Genomic DNA, 18,450 nt, shown 5'->3' on the forward strand with positions numbered 1-18,450 from the left:
AATAGTTGTGCCTCTGAGAATTTTTTATATGACCCATTAACTCGACACAAAACAACACAAAAATAACAAGTTTCAAGTCAATTCGTTAACAATTCAAGTCATTATTGGATCACCCATTAAGTATATGTTAACGAATCAGATCATTGTTTGATCACCTGTTAAGATAACAAGTATGACACATAAAAAACACAAACACGACCAATTTGCAAGGTCTATACATTAGCCGTGGCTATTATTGCACGACCCCTTAGCCTGACGCCAAGCGAGATGATCCATTTACGATTCAGGTCATTATTGGGACACCTGTAAGAACCCGTTAAAATAATGAGTATGATACGAAAACGACACGAACACGAAAAACATGACCCATTTGCCAGGTCTACATAAGACTACAAAATCAGAGGGATTTTTGATCCACCTCATTCAAGTGTCAATGCACAACAAACAACACAGCTATATTCATCTACCAACAAAAAATGACATTCCAACAACACTTTTTGAGGGGAAGAATCCTAACTCGTATGAACTACTCTTCCCCCAAACCAAGTCCACCAATCCGCTGCCGCCTCCTGTCAAAAACAGCTTTGAAAGATTCGCGTTCTGCACGAAGTTGCTCTTGGAATGCTTTCTGCTTCTTCGATTCACCGCTGCTATGGGTGGTAGAGTTCTCTTCTTCGGGTAACGGGTTGGACTTCTGCAGGTGTTGGAAGTAAAAAACTTAATGAGATCACCTTGCTGGATCTACAAAGGAATAGATACAACACATAGATGGTGCATACGCGTATACTACAAGAACTGTTCTGTAAACGAAGGGGGAACCTTGTATCTCAACAACTAGCCCGGCAGAAAAGAAAGTACAATAACAAAGACGAAGCTACATCTAATTTCTATCCGACTCTAGAACACAAAGTTTCTTTTCAGAGTCGAAGGTTTCAACTTTATAATTCATATCACGAAAGGCATAATGTAGTGGTGTTATGATAGCGAAGTAACACTAACCAAGTTGTATCCAGAACCCGGTCCAATCACCAAAGACAAGACATTCGCCTTCTTTGCTGCTGCTATTGAAAACCCAGTATAGCCAACCTGGAGGAAGGAAGAGCAAGGTTGCAACGACTAAGAGATATGTATACATAAACACCACTATAACGTGATACCTTTCTTCTAAAGGTAAGTTAACGATCAATTATTGCACTGAAAGTAACTATAAAAACGAGTCATGATCTAAAATATATATATCAACTAAGCATTTACATCAGCAAATGATAGAACGAGAAAATACGTACCTGGTCACTCCAGCATACAGATTTTGCTTCCTTGCGATAAGCATGAATCAATCCAGAAAGAGCATTAAACTTACCCTTCACACCATCAGCTTTTTCAGTATCATCATCATCTAATATTTCTGACCATTTACTCCTACCTAGTTCTTTCACTTCCTCAGTTCGATGGTCTTCTTCAGCATCGAAGCTCTTTCCACCGTTTGAAGGGCCTAAAGATTAAGATTTAAAAAACCTGATTAACTCAAATCACCCCTCACACAATTACTAATACGAAAGAATTATAAGCCACAAATACCATTTTGAGAATCATCTTCAGCAGGGGGTGCTATGATCTTTTCAGGCTTTCTTTCGTCCAACCCTGGTGAACCATCATTATCAGCATCTTCTGTATCCATGTCCACCTGGTAGATATCATATGAAAAATGGATTCATATCAAACCAACATGAAAATCGATCTGGGTCCAAAATATACAGTAATGATCTCCTAGTCACCAGCAAGCACAGTAACTCACTCACTAGCCATTGGATTAAAATCCAACTGACATTTATCTACCAAAAGAAAAAGTCTATTGGGATTTTGTGACCAGCCATTGGAGTTTAATCAATGATTGGTGGTACAATTCTAAGTTGTATAATGAGTAAGTAATCAAGTCGATACATATCCACAGGGTGTTTCACCCACACAACGTGAATGCACGACAACCACAACGCTGTTGATCATTGACTTCACAGAATGGTCAACATGATCAATACCCTGTGGTAATCTGCTTGGTACACGTATATATACACATTTCTTTTCGCCTTAGCAATTCAGGCATATCTTATACCAGAGAACTCTTGTCCAAATAAAAGATAAGCAAAAGAGTCAAATGTGATTTAACTTACTTCTTGAATGTCACTTTCCTTCAAGTCATCTCCATGGAATAATGACTGTCAAGCCAGCAATACACAATGTCAAACAAAAGCCCGTAAGCAAATATAAATCACATAATCCCAGGTTTGTGTTACTTTCAGTAGCCCTTGTAGTGGTACCTCCCCCTATTAAGTCCTGGATTTGAATCCATAAGGAGTAGTTTCGGACCCCAAATGGGAAGGAGGTGGAGGTGTATAGCTCTCATGGGCCCAAAAGAAAATAGTTTCTTTTAAATTCACAAGTTAATGGCCGTCCTAACTTTCTGGCCAAAAAACTAATGGTCATCCTACAACTTATCAATGAAAAAGCATTAACTCGACCTCCATGTTCAACAGTTTATACCTACAAGTTACAACTGATGTTGCTTTGAATTCCTCCATCCTAACGTAAAGCGAAAGCTAAATTTAAATGACAACAAACCTTGGTGTCCAATTGCAAGTATAGGGATGGAGCTTCTTCCCATTGTCCAGCCATCTTCTGTATGTCATCTTGGGTAAAGCCATGCACATTCCTAGCTGCGCAACCCTGAAATTAACAAAAATATATATGAAAAAAAACCTTTCCAACTTTATGGCTAATGTTACCCTTGCTTTCAAGAAAGAGAATTATCATAAAACACAAATATGATACTCACCGCAGGATCCTTATATGGAGCTTCTAGAATATAAACTTCATACCCCGAACTCTGAAAAGAAAACAACGAACAATGAGTGAAGCAGAAAATAGACAATCCACAACTCAGTATTATATGATCAACCACCATTATTATGACTTTTTGGGCCATAATTCAACCCCCATTGAATATTAGAAAAACAACCAATCATACAAATATTATTAAAAAGGAGGAAAGTTGCTTCCAGATGGAAAATTACACGGAATTTCGTGCATGGTGCCTGGATTGATCAGATTCCTTACATGGGTAGCATACTTACAAAAAAAAGCACCACTAAACTTGATATCCAGACCAAATAAATGAAAACCGAAGTGCTGATACCTAAATCCCACCTTACAACCTAGTACTTAGGTAAGGCACATAAGAAACCCAACCTCTGTAAGTCCAAACTACAGCCACATGTAATTAACCCCATGTCTATACAAAGTCTCCGTATTTGAACATAATCAATTAGATTATAGAGGCCAAAACAATATTGGTTGGAGAACTGGTGCTTGTTTAGACAGGACATCAAAATACCCCATCTACCTACTTAAAGAAAATCTAAAGCTAATACATAAAATCACAAACTACAGCATTGCAGCATTGCTAATCTACAATATTGGCACACTAGTAAACTTCTCGTTAGCTCTCTAATAAAGTGCCTGGGCTATATTGGATAAGGTCTATGAAACATGATGCCACTACCCGGTTTCTCATGAAAATGGTGAGAGCATTACAAAAATAGTTGACACTTACAGAACACATGGCAGAGGTTGTGAGAAAGAGAGAAATGAAGTTATACCTTTGCAATTGCCCAAAACTGAGCAAAATCAGCTATCCGCAGATTGCGGTCATCCACTAAGACGAAGCACACATACCACCAACAAAAGGGTCAATTTCCATTCAAAACTGCATCTGTAGTTAGTTAAAATGAAGGCAGTGCATGGGCACTGCATCATCACTTAATCTACAATCAAACTAGATCATTTTGCTCACTAAATGTACTGGCATGCCAGTACCAGTACGGGTAGAATAACCTCGAATCACTTTTATCATTCTATGCCTCAAGACAACAATTGTTTTTAAGATAATGAAAAATAAGTTTGAAATCCTATCTAAACAACAATTCAGGCAGGTCATTTATGCACCCATGTTTTAGGGGAGACACGTCTCATAGCTGGGCGGGCGCTTACCACCAGCACCAGTGTGAGCTACTGAAATCAAAGTACACACTGCCCAAACATCATGGGACCAAAATACTGTCACCATATTTTACGAAATTCGCAAGTAATTCCATCTGGAAATCTCAGAAATTCCCAAGCCTTTATAAATAGCTAGCAAAGAAGAAAGAAGAGGGGGTCGGGGGTCGGGGGAGTAGAGATATAAAGTTTGATGTTTTCTGCCCTTGGTCAAGAATAAAAAAAAAAGGAAGGCATACCAATTATGAAGGTGAAGACACCCTCGTCAAGGGTCTTCTTAAATGCCTTCAGCATACTTGACCGATAAGCCTGGAGAAAAGACATGATAACATCAACAACGATGCCATTTTTACATGAATGGAAATATGGAAGTCTTTGATCATTCTATCCCTAGGCATGTCAAAATCATAATTGGCTGCAAAAAGAAAAAAAAGAAATTAAGAGGAAAATAAGACACGAGGTAAATAAATAACCGACATCTACCACCCACCCCCTGACCAAAAGAAGCTCCACAAGGATTTAAGACAACTACATACTAAAGTTGTCTATTTGCAATTTGCACACAGAAAGATTAAACTTATCAAAAGTTTAAGTGGTAATTTACTGGAATAACAAATGAAAGTGCCAATATATATATTGATCACTTGAAAGGTAGTGGAATCAAATTCTATAGCAGCCTTTTTATACAACAGTGACCAAGACACAGTCCCAGGGCTAATTTTGCCTGACACGACAGAATTTACATAACACCTCCCAAAAGGCATGAGCTTCGTAAATTTCAATCAAGTAACATAATCGTAAAACTGAAAAAGGCCAAGAATTTCAACATGAGACATTAAAGTCGAACTAAATTTCTTTAAGTTTTGAATATTTTGAACTGTATTACCTCCTCCATTTCAGGTTCATAACAATACTCCATCACCTTCTTCACCACTCGCTTCTTGCCTCTAGCTGAACTTGAAGATTTTGAAACATCAATTTCCTCAACCTTTAGGACAAAAAAAAACATAACACTTCAGTTAAAATTCTCTCAAGTGCCCACAGAACACTAAAGACGGCTCTCAGAAAGTAATAGGAGGCAAAAAAGAGACAAGAAAAAAAAAACCTTTTCTACTTCTGTCATAAAATAATCATCCATGGAATGGACTCGTGGAGCATCACCACCATTGTCAACCTCTAAGTCTCGCAACATCTTTGCTAAGTAGCTCTTCCCACTACCTGATATCAAATACATTGTAAGATTTCCAGAATATGGTCGAAGGTGAAAAACTCTGAAAGTAAGTGGGATGGATGGCGGTTCTGTAGTTTTCAGCTCAATTTCGAAGGGGTAAGTATGAAAATAGCTTTAGACTGCTGATCAAGCACTAAATTAAATATTATCTGCTTCTGTATTTAGACTGGCAGACGACTAGTGGTCCAAAGTTAGCATTTTCGAAGGGACTTAAGGAAAGCAATGGGCACTTCTGAAATGAATAAACACCATCTGCACATATTACAAATACAAACTTTGGTACCTGGAAGGCCTCGTAGGATTATCACAAAATGATCTGGACGAGAGACTCTATGTGGCTGCTTAAATAAGTGTGAGGCATCAATAACCTTTGGCTTATCCAAAGATGACTGCTTTCGTGGAAATGGAAATCCCTCTCCTACATACTGCTTTGACGAGTTTTGATGGGCAGCATGAGATTGCTTCGGAATTACAAAAGGGAAAAAAAAGTTTTCATTAGGAGGCTAGAAGCCTAATTGAAAAATGCAACCCAAACTACAATGCAAGAAAAACCATAAAAGCATCCGAGGAAGCAACTATACCTCCATAATATAGCCAGTAGAAGCATGTGAAAATGGCTTACTATGAAAATAAGGCTGCGCCGGAGAGTGGGCTTCAGGATATGGCGGATAGGCTGAAGTCATCATTGGTGAGGAACCAAAGGAAACTGGAAACAATGAAGACGGCGATTTTGATGGCGGATCCATTGGAAGAGGAGGTGGTGGAGTGGTGGGAAGAGGAGGCTGCCCACTGAATGATCGAGAAGCCCGCAGATGACCTGCATTTTCAGAAACAAATCTACCACTAGCAGGGGACGAAAAGTAGCATCCGTTTTCATTCGTATTCGAAGTGGTGCCTTGTTGAGCAACTCCAGGCAGTTGCTGCCCAAGTGACTGTCTCACAGAATGCTGCTGAATTCCATAGGGCTGTGGTAGCTGATTGGTATGATCATAGTATGGTGCATTCACATGGGAATGCTGTGATTCATTCACAGGCCTAGAATCTTTACTTTCTTCAGCATACCTATTCGTTCCGCTATTCGAGACAGTATTACTATCAGAAACTGATCCCGCCCCACCGTGATCACGAATCAGCTTCAATCTGCGGTCATTATCCGATGAAAGACTCGCATTGTTCGGGTTAAACTCTGTCTTTAAACCCGAACCATCGACCCTCGGCCTTTTAAAGTTCCTATCACCTTCACTAACGTACGCATTGCCACCATATTCATACGGTAGCGGACCTGGTGGCGGACCGTGCGGCGGCGGCGGCGGCGGCGGCGGCGGCGGCGGCGGCGGCGGCGGCGGCGGCGGCGGCGCCAAACCTTCTCTATACTGAAATTTACCATATGTGTCTAAGTCAAAATTAGGGGTTCTCTGCCAGGGCCTGGAATTTTCAAACCCGTTATTCAGATTACCCACGAATGGGCTCTGAGTACCCATAAACGGGTCAAAACCGGGTCTTTGGAAGGGGTGACCCGAATCGTAAGGGAAGATCGGGTTTTGATTGAAGGGCGGATGCGGAGGGCAAAAGGGGAAGTGAGAAACTGAGCAAATCGGGCAGAGGGTACCTGGGATTGGAGGCCTATGCCGCCATTGTTGGGGTTGAGGGTCCATGACGAGCTCTGATTTGAAGATCGTCAGAAAGTGGGGAAATAATTGAAATTAGGGTTTCGGATACTGTGAGGGATGCTAGGGTTTCGAATCAGTCAACGGAGAAGAGAAGAGGAGAAGCATGGCCTGAATATTCCAGAAAAAAAAATAAAGCTGAAAAATTGTTTCGGACTTGCAGTTCAACTGTTGGAGGGAGAGGCAAAGCGGTAAAATTTTGGTAACTTTTACTCTAACAAAAAATCATATTTTTATATTATAAATAAAAATTAATTTTGGTATCATTCACTTTACTGTTTATTTTGTTCTTATAGTTAAAATTTAAAAAAATTCAAATATTTTCCTTAAAATTTTATAAAAACTATTGAAAAATACTTAAAAACTTTGAATTTTAACGATAAAATAAATGGTAAAATGAATACTACCAAGATTAATTTTTTGATATAAAAATATGTTTTTTTTGTTAAAGTAAACAGTACCATAAACTTTTTATTAAAATCCTTCAAAATTTCTGATGCGTCCGCCGCTTTGGTCTCAAACACGTGCGAGGCTTTTTAATGGAAACAACACGTGAGAAGCCACTCCCCATGCACATGGGAAGCCACCAATTTCCCAGATTGAGGAGAGACATTTTTGTTGGAATAATACTTGCTTTCCTTCTTTGGATTCATTCTCACATTTTCAAATAACAACGTATATTTACCGTAGAAGTTTCATAATTTAAAAACTTATTTTTAACTATATTCTTTGAAACTCGATTTTAATTTCATTTTAATTTCTGAAGTTTAAAAGTTTGCTTTATTTAAACTTCTGAAACTTAGATTTTGACTATATTTTACTCCTAAAACTTAAAAGTCATCTCTATAAAATTTGCTCCACATTGACTTAGATCTATTAATTTCTTATGTGAGTTTGATTTGGATGCTTCAGGCTAATCAATTTATTTTTTTTAATTTATTTTAAAATTAATATTCTCTTATTGTTAGATATTAACGTATAATGGCAATTTATAATCAAATTTATTGCACATGCGATGTAGTCTTATTAATTGTTGGGTACCACATATGTTTCTAGAGGCGATTTATAAGTTTCAAGGATAAAAGAAAGTCCACAAGCCAAAGTGGAACAAAGTTTGAGTTTTAATGAGTAAAATAATGAATTTTGAGTTACAGGGCAAAATCATTTGAATTGAGTTCCAGGAACGTAGCTAAAAATAAGTCTACCCGTTCAATGTCTTATATCTATCAAAAGTCATTTGAATTTAAGATCATTTAGTCATTAAAGTATATCAAATAAATCAACGGTATAAGGACCACGTAAAATATTAATCATTAGCCGTCCAAGTAATAAATCAACGGCATGGTGCTCAAGTTAATCTTTTGCCTTGCTTACACTCTTATCACGAATATTGTATTGGTCAGTGGTTGAAGATTCTCCACCGTTGGATTAAATCTGCGGGTGGTCGACCAACATTTTTCTTGCACCCTATACACCAGGAGAACAGGAGAACTTCGTTCGCCTCCTTAACCTCTTGAAATCCCCCATATTCTTCCTGTCTGATTCTTCTTCTTAGTTAATTTGTCAATGGCCGGAAGTAGAAGCAAAGACCCGAAACCCAATTCAGAACCCGACCCAGCTTCCAAAAAAGCCAGGGGATTGACCATTGAAGGTTACCCAATTGAAGGTTTGTCCATTGGCGGCCATGAAACCTGCATAATCTTCCCAACTCTCAACCTTTCCTTTGATATTGGTCGCTGCCCGCAGCGTGCTATTTCGAAGGACTTCCTCTTCATCTCCCACGCCCACATGGATCACATTGTATGTGCTTCCTTCTGCTTGTTTTGCTATTTGGGTTTTGCTAATTACCTGTTTTTATTGATGCGTTTTTGTTTTATTTTTTCGACTCGATGGATGATGAGTGATGGATTTTTGGTTTTCCACTGACTTGCTGGTGTTGGGATTTTCTTATATGTACTTGTGATGGTGAAAGATTTTAGCTTTTCTATCGAAAACTTACTTCTTTTAGTCATTGAAGTACTTGAATAATACAAGGTGACATGATTTTGCGCTTCTTCGTTGGGTGTTGTTTTCAATTCGATACAAGTATATATATTGTATCAAGTGTTTGGTAAATGAGAGATTGGTAATGCTGCTAAATGATATACACTGCGTGGTTGTTCGTGGTTGTTTTCGACTATTTTCTGCACAAACACATGATAATTTGAGGGGTTTAATGGAATTTTCAAAGCTTAAACTATCTTAAATGCTGGGTCAAATATAATGGAAATGTTTAAAGAACTAGCATGCGAAAATTCGTGAGCAGAAAGCCGAAGATTTCTGATGGTTACAGGGCATTGTGTTGTTAAATGGTTGAAGAAGGGATATCTTGGTTTTTGCGCTGAGGGGGTGGGTATGGAATCAAATAGAAATTCAGGCAGAGTTCCAAATATCTTGAACTATGCTTAGAACCCAAGAAACGCAAGAAAAGAGAGAAAAGGGTCTAAAAAAAGGTTCATGTTTGCATCATTTGATTTTCCTTATCGTTTATGGATGGACCATTTTTGTTGATTAATGTGATAATATTTGGCCATGGTCAGTGGTACTGCACTTCTACTCATGATTTATATCTATATGATAGGGAGGATTGCCCATGTATGTTGCAACCCGTGGGTTATACAGTATGAAGCCCCCGACGATAATTGTACCAAAGTGTATAAAAGAACTCGTGGAACAACTTTTTGAGGTGCACAGAAAAATGGACCAGTCAGAGCTGAAGCATAACCTTATTGGCTTGGATGTTGGTAATCATTGATTGCTAATAAGATTCATCGATCAGATGACAATTTTTCTTCTTCTGCCTTCTACTTGCAGAATCAATTTCCTGTTTATCTTATGCACTTTATGTTTGCAGGAGAAGAATTCTCTATGAGAAGGGATCTCATCGTAAAAGCCTTTAGGACTTACCATGGAATACCAAGTCAGGTATCCCATTTATTGTATATTTGTAATACTTTCTCGTTCGGAATTCTACTAAGACTTTGAGCAATAGCTTTTGTTGAGATTTATTGAAATACTAACTAGCTATGCATGATATATGACAGGGTTATGTAGTATACTCCGTAAAACAAAAACTTAAGCAGGAGTACCTTGGCCTTTCTGGGAATGAAATTAAAAACTTGAAATCATCAGGTGTTGAGGTGTGTCTTTAAAATCCTAGATCGCTTTTACTTTTTAGTTTCTCCTTTAAAATTGATTGCATTTTTTTCGTGACAACTACCGATTGATTTTCCACTCTTGATTGCATTTCTCTTTTATTTGCAGATTACAAACACTTTTACAGAACCTCAAGTTGCTTTTACAGGAGATACCATGTCGGACTTCATAACTGACAGTAGTAATATTGATGTGCTGAAGGCAAAGATTCTTGTTGTGGAGGTGAATCACTCGCTTAAAGCTCATAGCATGTGTGGGGCTTTTATAAATGGTTAGTGTATAATGTGCTATACTTTTTTCCTGTCTTTCACGCAGAGCACCTTCGTAGATGACTCAGTTAAAGTGGAGCATGCCAGAGACTACGGACACATACATCTATCTGAGGTTCGTCTCCAGAGTAATTAGATTCTTTACTGCCTGCCTTTGTCAATCTATGATTTTCGTTTTATCTATCTAGGCTCCCCCAATGTTTGATCTTGTCATATCTGGACGGCTTTCTTTCAGATAATTAGTCATGCGGAGAAGTTTGAAAACAAAGCAATTCTTCTTATTCACTTTTCCGCTCGATACACAGTACAGGTATGATGGTCAGTTCCGTAGCTGCTCTGTATCTTTGTTAGTGAGCTATTGACATTCATGCTTGTGTTTTACCAGGAAATTGAACAAGCTGTGTCAGCGTTGCCTCCTCCTTTAGCAGGCCGAGTTTTTGCACTTACAGAAGGTATTTGATGGCAAAGCTAGTCAGCTGCTTTGGTCTTTTCATGGCATCAATTTTGTCGACTTAAATGTCTGCACTGAAGACAAGCATATGGCACGAGAAACCTCTGATGCAGGCGGATCTTCAGCATCGTGGACATGATATGCTGACACAAGATCGAGAAATGAGTACGAGAACACATAGTTAGGCAATCCAGCCCTTTCGGGTTTTAATTTGCTTATCGGGTGTTCCTCTTGTATAAATCCCATGTATCTCAGTAGCTTCTCTTCCCCTTATTGATCAAAATTAAAGAGCTGGGCTAGCCGTTGCTGATTTGTAGCCATACTCAAGTTCATTGATCTTATATATTAATTTGAAATTGTTTTAAGGATAAAACAGATGAATCGTGAACATTTGAAATTTAGAACTTTATAGTTACTGCAATTTCTGCAAAAAAAATTATAATTTCACGAAAGCAATTCAGGAAGAAAATAAAACATAGTAATGGAAGCTAGTTCTGCACTCAAACTTCAGCCATCAATTTACCAGCTACACTGGCCACAGAACAGCAGAACCTTGCTTCCAAGGCCACCGAAGCAACCAATTCGTTCATCGATCTCAACTCTTCGTGAAACTCCGGATGCAACACCAATGCAGAGTAATTCTCATCCAGCACCAATCCGATACATTTCACAACATCTTCGAGTTTAGGAACCCAATCACAAGCCTTCAAACCTGATGCTGTTGATGCCTGAGGAAACCTCTCATATTTCTTCAGCCACTTCCCCAAATACCGCAGCAAACTCTTCATCTCCTTCCCACTCAACTTACTAATCGCAGCCGACAACATCACCTCATCGAGGTTCTTCGAAGCCAACAGAAAATGCAGACAGAGTTCTGCCGAAGAGAACCCATCATACGCTACCATGAGCAAAACTGCAGCATCTTTTGCAACTCTTAGTTTCTTGTCGGAGAGACTCTGATCACCCGCTTTCTCAACCGTGGCCAATGCCCGGCTCTCCCATTCCTTCCTCACATCCACAAGGCTAGCATAACCGTCTTTAGGCGGATCCAGAAAGTACTTCAAGATCAGCAGCAACTCCGACGACCTGAGATCAGAAGCATGCTTAACACAAAGACAAACCAACTCGGACCTCCTCTTTTCCACGATTTTCGGAACCAAACGATGATAACAAGAATTGGGGAAAACCCCATTTGCAATCAAAGCACCTACCAAATCCCAAATCTCCAACACCACACAGGCTTCCAAAACCAAACCAGCAACATCCTTGCCCATCAAGTTCCCAACTTTCTCAATCAAAACCCGGGCATACCCATCATTCGACGAATCGACCCCAATCGATTCCCCAACTCTCTTTTTCTCCCAAATGTTCTCGAGAAACGGATTTAGGGTTCCCAAGAACTCAACTTTGGTGAAACTGGTTGGGTTTTTGAGCTTCTTTTGGAGCTTGGTGAAGAACTCCTTTCCCGAATCGATGAGCTCGGAGTCGGTTTGTGAGATTTTCCATCCGGTGAATGGGATTGCAGCTGCCGAGGTATTTGGGTCGTCGAATTTGGGTTTCAAATTGTCAAAAATGGGTTCCGGGTCAAGAACAATGGGGTAATCTGATGGGGCGACTTGGGTTTGGGATTTGGCCGAGGCTCTGGCAATGACTTCGAGCAACGACATGGCCAAAAATCAATAAATTTAAAATTAAGAAAAGCAGACTGCCGTGCGAACCTGAAGAAGCGCGGAGCTTTGGCAAGTGCGGCGGCGGAGGAGGCGGAAAGTGCAGAGATTGGGAAAAAATTACTGGTGCTGACTGCTAAGTTCTTGCTGAGCAGAGAGAGAGGGTTGAGGAAGGGTTTTAGTTCGCGGAGACGAAAGAGGAGTTAGGGTTTTAGCTAATATTGGGCCCATTTTTCATCATTGGGCCTAAAATCCAATGGATCTATACCCATGTTGGGCCTTTATGCCCGTTTTACTTTTTTTTTGGTTGGTCAAAAGTTTTTGTTAATTTTTTTTTATTACAAATAATAGTAAATTTGGAAAGACTTTTTCAATTAATCTATTGTCACAATAAAGCCAGCGATCTAAAGCCTCCCCCTAGTGCCTTCCAGTCTAAGCGCTGAGCTGCTGGTTACCACCACGATTAATTTTGAAGTGTTTAAAATTAAGAAAACACGTAAACTTATCAAGACGCCTACTATACACCAACCTAGACTGCATTGGTCGTGATTCTCACTTTTTTAATAAATTGTAAGAGACTCATGATTGATTTTTTTTTTTTTTTTGAAACTCCTGATTGAATATTTCAACAATTCCCATATGATCCTCAACTAGAATAAAGTATCACTCCCTTTCTCCATGAGGCAGATATCACAGAAAGGAAAGAAGGCAAGAGGAAGAATAACTAACTAGAAGACTTGGAGAAGAAAATCCCCTTCATTTTATTTCTAACCAGAGAAAATGTCGAAATGGTCAGCGGTAGCTGCTATGTCCTACATCAGTGATGTAACTGAACCTACAACTACATGCTTATGAAGGCGCCGCGTTCTTCTCTTCGAGTACTAATGACGCTCTCAGGTAGAAGGTGGAGTTTGCCATTGCTTTGGCACTGGACCAACATCGTAGATGATTTCTCTATGGCAAGACCACACCAGCTTTATTGCTTCTGGGGTCCCAATGCCAGCTCCCCTCGGGTCTCCAGCCGGTCCAAACCTGTCACAAATCATTGTTTGACATGTATAAATGCTCGGAGATATTCTCATGAAGTACTCAAAGTTTTAAGAGATTTTGTACTCACCAGTGATTCTGTGGAGCTCCGGTTGTTCTTGCTCTCAGTCCAGCATAAGTAGTTCCATTTACCGTGTTCCCAATAACTTCCTGCAAATAGACGTTCGGAATAAGGAAAATGGAAACTGGGCAGTTGATTCAGAATCCATCCTTTTAGTTAGAAGTGAACTAATAAGATTTCATGAAACGGCTCCAAGGGCCAGGCGGGTTTCAAAAGTTACGCTCATCAGGTTCATTAGTTTGTATTAACCCCATTCTAAAGCATACGATAACTAATGTTTACAAACTTCTTTAAGCCAGGGTTGTAAACTTGTATGATGTTCATTATGTATTTCAAACGAAGAACAATATGTGATTGTAAAGAGACAAAGGTCAAATCTTGCCTGTAGAAACAGTGGATCGTTTGAAACGACAGCAGCTGTTAAATGTGCATGCATCCTCTCTAGAGCATCCAACACCAGTGGGAGTTGATCGTTCTTATAGTCGGTAACAATCTAGGAGCAAATAAATTAACGTTAGTAGCTGTGAGAATTGTCCCACAGTAGCAATTACCTTCTAGATGTGAAAAAAGTATTAATGGTCCAAATAAAAGATGCACAAGGAAAAAAGAAAAATAGAGAGCTCTCTCTGCTCGCCCCTCAGCCTGGATTCAGTATTCGAGCACAAAATAAGAAGCCCAAATGTTTACTCTCGGTGATCCTCTCAAGCACCAGCCAACTTTCAAGTTGTCTAGGTTTTTAAATCTTTTGAATAATAAAGACCAATGTGCAGTTCTAAGGAAACTCGCAAGTCCTCGCCACACAAACTTTGACAAAACAGTAAATTGAATATGGTAAATAAAGCTCGGTAAATTACAAAAATATGATAGGAAAAGAAAGAACTTTGGCAGCAATCTTTTTCTTTGTTACCTGAAATGGCCCAAAAATTTCTCTTGTTACGAGTTCATAGTTCTTGTCCTTCAGTATTTCTTCAAGTGGAACAAAAATGGCCGTAGGTTCTATAGCACCATATACGGGTGGAATGGAATGATTCGTTAAAGGTTCGCCCCCAAAGAGTACCTTTGAACCTGGTATCTGAAGTAATTTATTCTTGTGTTCTAGCATTGCTTCGGTCGTGAACTGCATCAACAACATAAGCATGTAAAAAGATAGGCTGTTAAGTTGGTACAAAACAGGACAGGTAATGTACGTACTGTAAGGACAGGGCCAATGGTTAAATCTTCTAAATTCCTTCTCTCAGCCAGATCTTTCATTTTGGATAGAAGTGACGTCTTAGACCAGTTCTGCACAAATATATATAAGATCAACGATAACAAAAATGTTGACAGTTTCGTTGAACTTGAAATTTCTCAACAAAGAATTACAGATTCCAGAAGGTTTGAAACTGGAGAGCCTTACCTCATGGATGAAGAGCATCGATTGTGCAGAGCACTTCTGACCACTACATGCATATGCATCCTGATCACAGACCCATGCAACATAGTCTTCCTGCGATATAGAAATGGAAACAGATAAATCAATAACGGACGTGACTCTACAAAGAAAGAGTTGTATACTCTAGAAACATAAAATTGTCGTAAGAAACCTCATGAACGTCAGGCCCTAAAATCTTCCAGTCAAATCCTGCATCTTCCAACTTAACACGACCCTTCAGGTCGCCAGCCAACTTATCTGCCACTCTTGAGCTACCAGTGAAAAGGGTCATTCGTGGATTTCCCTGTTGACACAATAGAAGTAAAATGTTCATTCAATCGACATGTCATAAGTTAGTAGTGTAACCTCTACGAATGCAAATATGTGGATGAGAGCTATGAGCGGTCTCTTCCAGAGATTATTGTACAGTTTCAAAATAATTGATTTGCACATTGAACCAACCTCTAATAGTAGCTTGTTCATTGTCTGCCCATCAGAATTTATGAAGTCAACATCCTCTGTCGGTAGCCCACAGTAATGAAGCAGCCTCATCATTTGCTCCATAACAATGCTTACCTACAAAAAAAAAATGTTTGCTCACCAGTTAAATTATAACAAGAAGAGATCGCAAAGAGAAAAATGTATCTAAAAGCTACCTATAAGGGGTTTCAAATAGATCAAACAATTGATTTAGACTCAGAAAGTTAGCCTAGCATACCTTACTATCAACTTTGAGGACTGGTTTGTTACCCATATAAAGTGCACCCATCAACTGAAGTACAGGAATTTCTAGTGGAAAATTAAAGGGGGTAATGATTGCAACCTGAAAAGAGAGTCGTTTATCATATCCAATTATGAAAATAACAAAATTTGTTCTAAGAGCTTAAGGTTTTGGGGGTACAAACAAAAAACCAAGTATGTTCAGAGATGATGCTTACAGGACCATAAGGCCAACGGAAACCATGACTTTGCTGTCCAAGATGATTTCCAGGCACCCCAAAAGATCTTGCAAGGAAGCGGACCTGCCACATATGTGTTAATCAAGACAGTAACGAAATTTGAAAGAGGATTTTATGTCAATTTGATTACAGCAGTGGCATTGTACTGTGCTTAAACCGAGAGTATATAAATGAAATGTTATTCTATGCCTATACCATGTGGGACAAGGTATACGAGTACAGTAACATTTCATATATACACTGAAAACATAAAGGTCAACTGCACTGAATGTACCTGATCGCTGGAGAAATTCTCAAGAAATTTTTGAGTGACATAAACTTCACCAGAAGCCTGCTGGTAACTCTTTGGAGCAACCCTTTGTATTAATCTTGTGAAGAAATCAGAAACCTGACAGCCATACAATCATAAAATTATTAACGAAACTACCATATATGTCAGAAGGTTGAACTGCATAAGTCTCAATTCAAATACAGGAAAAAGGTAAAAAACAAGAACACTGTCTGCTGTACAATTGTTACCTTCGGCAAGGAAAGCATGTGACCTGCCTTTGCAGATATGTCCCCAAGCATAAGATACCTGCAAAAAATGGTCTACAGGTTTCATTTTGTTTTCAAAATTTAAAGAATATCACAGTCAAACTCTTCAAAACAGAGAACTTGATGAAATTATATGACATGATATGCTATCTATTTGAGAAATCTAAGGAAACACAAGATGCCTAAAAATGAATGAGAATAAAGAACAAGAATGATAATAAACACAAACCTCTCTGGTGCTTTGAATGGATTGTGAAGACCATGTTTGGGGCACTTGGACAAGCTCTCCACAAACGGCTGCAGTACCAGTTCAACAATTCAAAAAAAATAGTTGCGGTCATACACAGCGAAAAGGATACTTGTACACTGCAATATGCAGGCATACCTGTATTCCTGTTTCATCAACTTCGCAAACTCTAATGAATGGCTCCCCATTTAAAGGATCCAAAATTGTGTTCCATCTATTAGTGTTCTTCCATTTACCCTGCACTGAAAAAATACGACATTTCTTTTTTAATAGATTTCAATCCTTAATTTTTTTTGTTCCCAGTCGGTTTAAATGAGAGGTCCACACACCATTGTATTAAAAGTTAACAAAGAAAATACTAACAAAAAAGTTGATGCAAAGAAATTGTTCAAGTTTTTAGTCTTCAGTTATAACTCCAAGACATTGCTGTTCTGAGTGCAGAGCACTTTTCATGAGAACCAATTTCTGCTGCCAAATGACACATACTGCTAAAATGTGTGAACATACCCAAGTTGAGAACTTCAGCAGGCTGTGAACCCGATATCTCTTCCACTTCAACGGTTGCAAAGGGTACCCCATGAATAGATCTGCCATAAAATGGGGAAACCGAAACCGTAAAGATTATCGCTAGAAAAGCCATTACAAGTAAGACATACAAAAATTGTCAAATTCTTCAATTATACGGCAGGAATATGGCGGCCTAAAACCAATCCCCCAGCATTTTTGTTCAATCATAACAAATGCTACAACAGAAACATCATCAGATACAGATATTCCACTCTTATCTACGACAATTACACAAATTTACAGGTACGGTATGTCTTGAATTAAAAGCCAAATGCATTACATTTCCAGAGGTGGATGCGATGGGAACATCGATCCAATTAAAATCAAAACAAAGACGAAAATTTTAATAACTGCAGACCAAAACAAACCATCCACGATTAAAAAAAACCCACATCTTTCCAGTTATCCGAGTCTACAAAAATCATCGGCATCGATCAATCAGCCTAAACAAATCAAGTCTATCATCATCCATAAACAAATCAAAACATTCGATCATACAGAGCAAAAGATAGCGACTTTTTTGAACCACAAAGGCAGATTTCAACAAAACAAGAAAACCCAAAATCCAAAGTTGCATATAATCCTCAAAGCAAGACAAACCCAAATATTTTTTAAACATTTACAACAAAACCCAGGAAGCGAAATCCAGTAATTCATCCAGGAAACAGAGAATCACACCTGGAGATATTGAGTGAAGTGAACCAGCTCAAGGCCGTTTGCGGGGCTCTGGCTCTGAGTTGCCTTGAAACCAGAATCCTGTTCATGGTGGCGGATGCAGAAGTAAACGAAATTTGATTTCTTGGGTCCTCTCTGTAACTGTAAATATAAATGGATAAGCCGCAGGTCGAGCTGAAGCTGTCACTGACTCGCTCTCACGCCGCAGTCTTTGCATTTTCTGTTCCTGGATTTATGACTGCAATCTGTTACTGACTGCTGCCACCTGCCACTTCAGTTTTACACCGGATCCTTGCGAGACGACATCCATAAGTAAATCGTGTCTGTTTATTTTATATTACGTTAATCAAAATTATTTTATTTAAAAATAAACATGAATAATATTTGATAAAAACTGACCATATAATGTACAATCG

At 38.9% G+C, this 18,450-nt stretch overlaps 4 protein-coding genes across 5 annotated transcripts; 1 reads left to right on the forward strand and 3 right to left on the reverse strand.

Annotated features, from left to right (window-relative positions):
* Window positions 1-352: 352 nt before the first annotated feature.
* LOC126626710 (uncharacterized) lies at window positions 353-7,122 on the reverse strand. 2 transcript variants are annotated; one of them, XM_050296104.1, is made up of 13 exons: window positions 5,863-7,122; window positions 5,565-5,742; window positions 5,156-5,268; window positions 4,937-5,038; window positions 4,290-4,359; window positions 3,654-3,709; window positions 2,831-2,881; window positions 2,617-2,721; window positions 2,169-2,213; window positions 1,579-1,684; window positions 1,287-1,492; window positions 1,000-1,086; window positions 353-694 (listed from the first exon to the last, which is right to left on the reverse strand). In XM_050296104.1, the coding sequence occupies exons 1-13, from the start codon at window positions 6,934-6,936 to the stop codon at window positions 527-529; spliced, it is 2,361 nt and encodes a 786-aa protein (XP_050152061.1). In that variant the 5' UTR covers window positions 6,937-7,122; the 3' UTR covers window positions 353-526. The 2 variants fall into 2 exon arrangements, with proteins under 2 accessions (XP_050152061.1, XP_050152062.1); XM_050296105.1 differs by lacking the exons at window positions 3,654-3,709; window positions 4,290-4,359.
* Window positions 7,123-8,439: 1,317 nt separating this feature from the next.
* LOC126626281 (tRNase Z TRZ1) lies at window positions 8,440-11,236 on the forward strand. The gene is made up of 8 exons (XM_050295543.1): window positions 8,440-8,748; window positions 9,569-9,731; window positions 9,842-9,912; window positions 10,032-10,127; window positions 10,252-10,365; window positions 10,459-10,527; window positions 10,648-10,722; window positions 10,798-11,236. Exons 1-8 carry the CDS (start codon window positions 8,515-8,517, stop codon window positions 10,870-10,872), a joined length of 897 nt encoding a protein of 298 aa, XP_050151500.1. The 5' UTR covers window positions 8,440-8,514; the 3' UTR covers window positions 10,873-11,236.
* A 17-nt stretch (window positions 11,237-11,253) lies between these two features.
* Window positions 11,254-12,733, reverse strand: LOC126626280 (uncharacterized). The gene has a single exon (XM_050295542.1). It carries the CDS (start codon window positions 12,528-12,530, stop codon window positions 11,364-11,366), a length of 1,167 nt encoding a protein of 388 aa, XP_050151499.1. The 5' UTR covers window positions 12,531-12,733; the 3' UTR covers window positions 11,254-11,363.
* A 522-nt stretch (window positions 12,734-13,255) lies between these two features.
* Window positions 13,256-18,279, reverse strand: LOC126626279 (delta-1-pyrroline-5-carboxylate dehydrogenase 12A1, mitochondrial-like). The gene is made up of 16 exons (XM_050295541.1): window positions 18,038-18,279; window positions 17,300-17,379; window positions 16,931-17,034; window positions 16,775-16,842; window positions 16,528-16,585; window positions 16,283-16,396; window positions 15,988-16,071; window positions 15,768-15,872; window positions 15,512-15,625; window positions 15,222-15,353; window positions 15,035-15,124; window positions 14,830-14,919; window positions 14,546-14,755; window positions 14,021-14,131; window positions 13,648-13,727; window positions 13,256-13,562 (listed from the first exon to the last, which is right to left on the reverse strand). Exons 1-16 carry the CDS (start codon window positions 18,121-18,123, stop codon window positions 13,424-13,426), a joined length of 1,665 nt encoding a protein of 554 aa, XP_050151498.1. The 5' UTR covers window positions 18,124-18,279; the 3' UTR covers window positions 13,256-13,423.
* Window positions 18,280-18,450: the final 171 nt, after the last annotated feature.

The sequence above is a fragment of the Malus sylvestris genome, chromosome 6 (assembly GCF_916048215.2).
Source record: "Malus sylvestris chromosome 6, drMalSylv7.2, whole genome shotgun sequence".
NCBI lineage: Eukaryota > Viridiplantae > Streptophyta > Magnoliopsida > Rosales > Rosaceae > Malus > Malus sylvestris.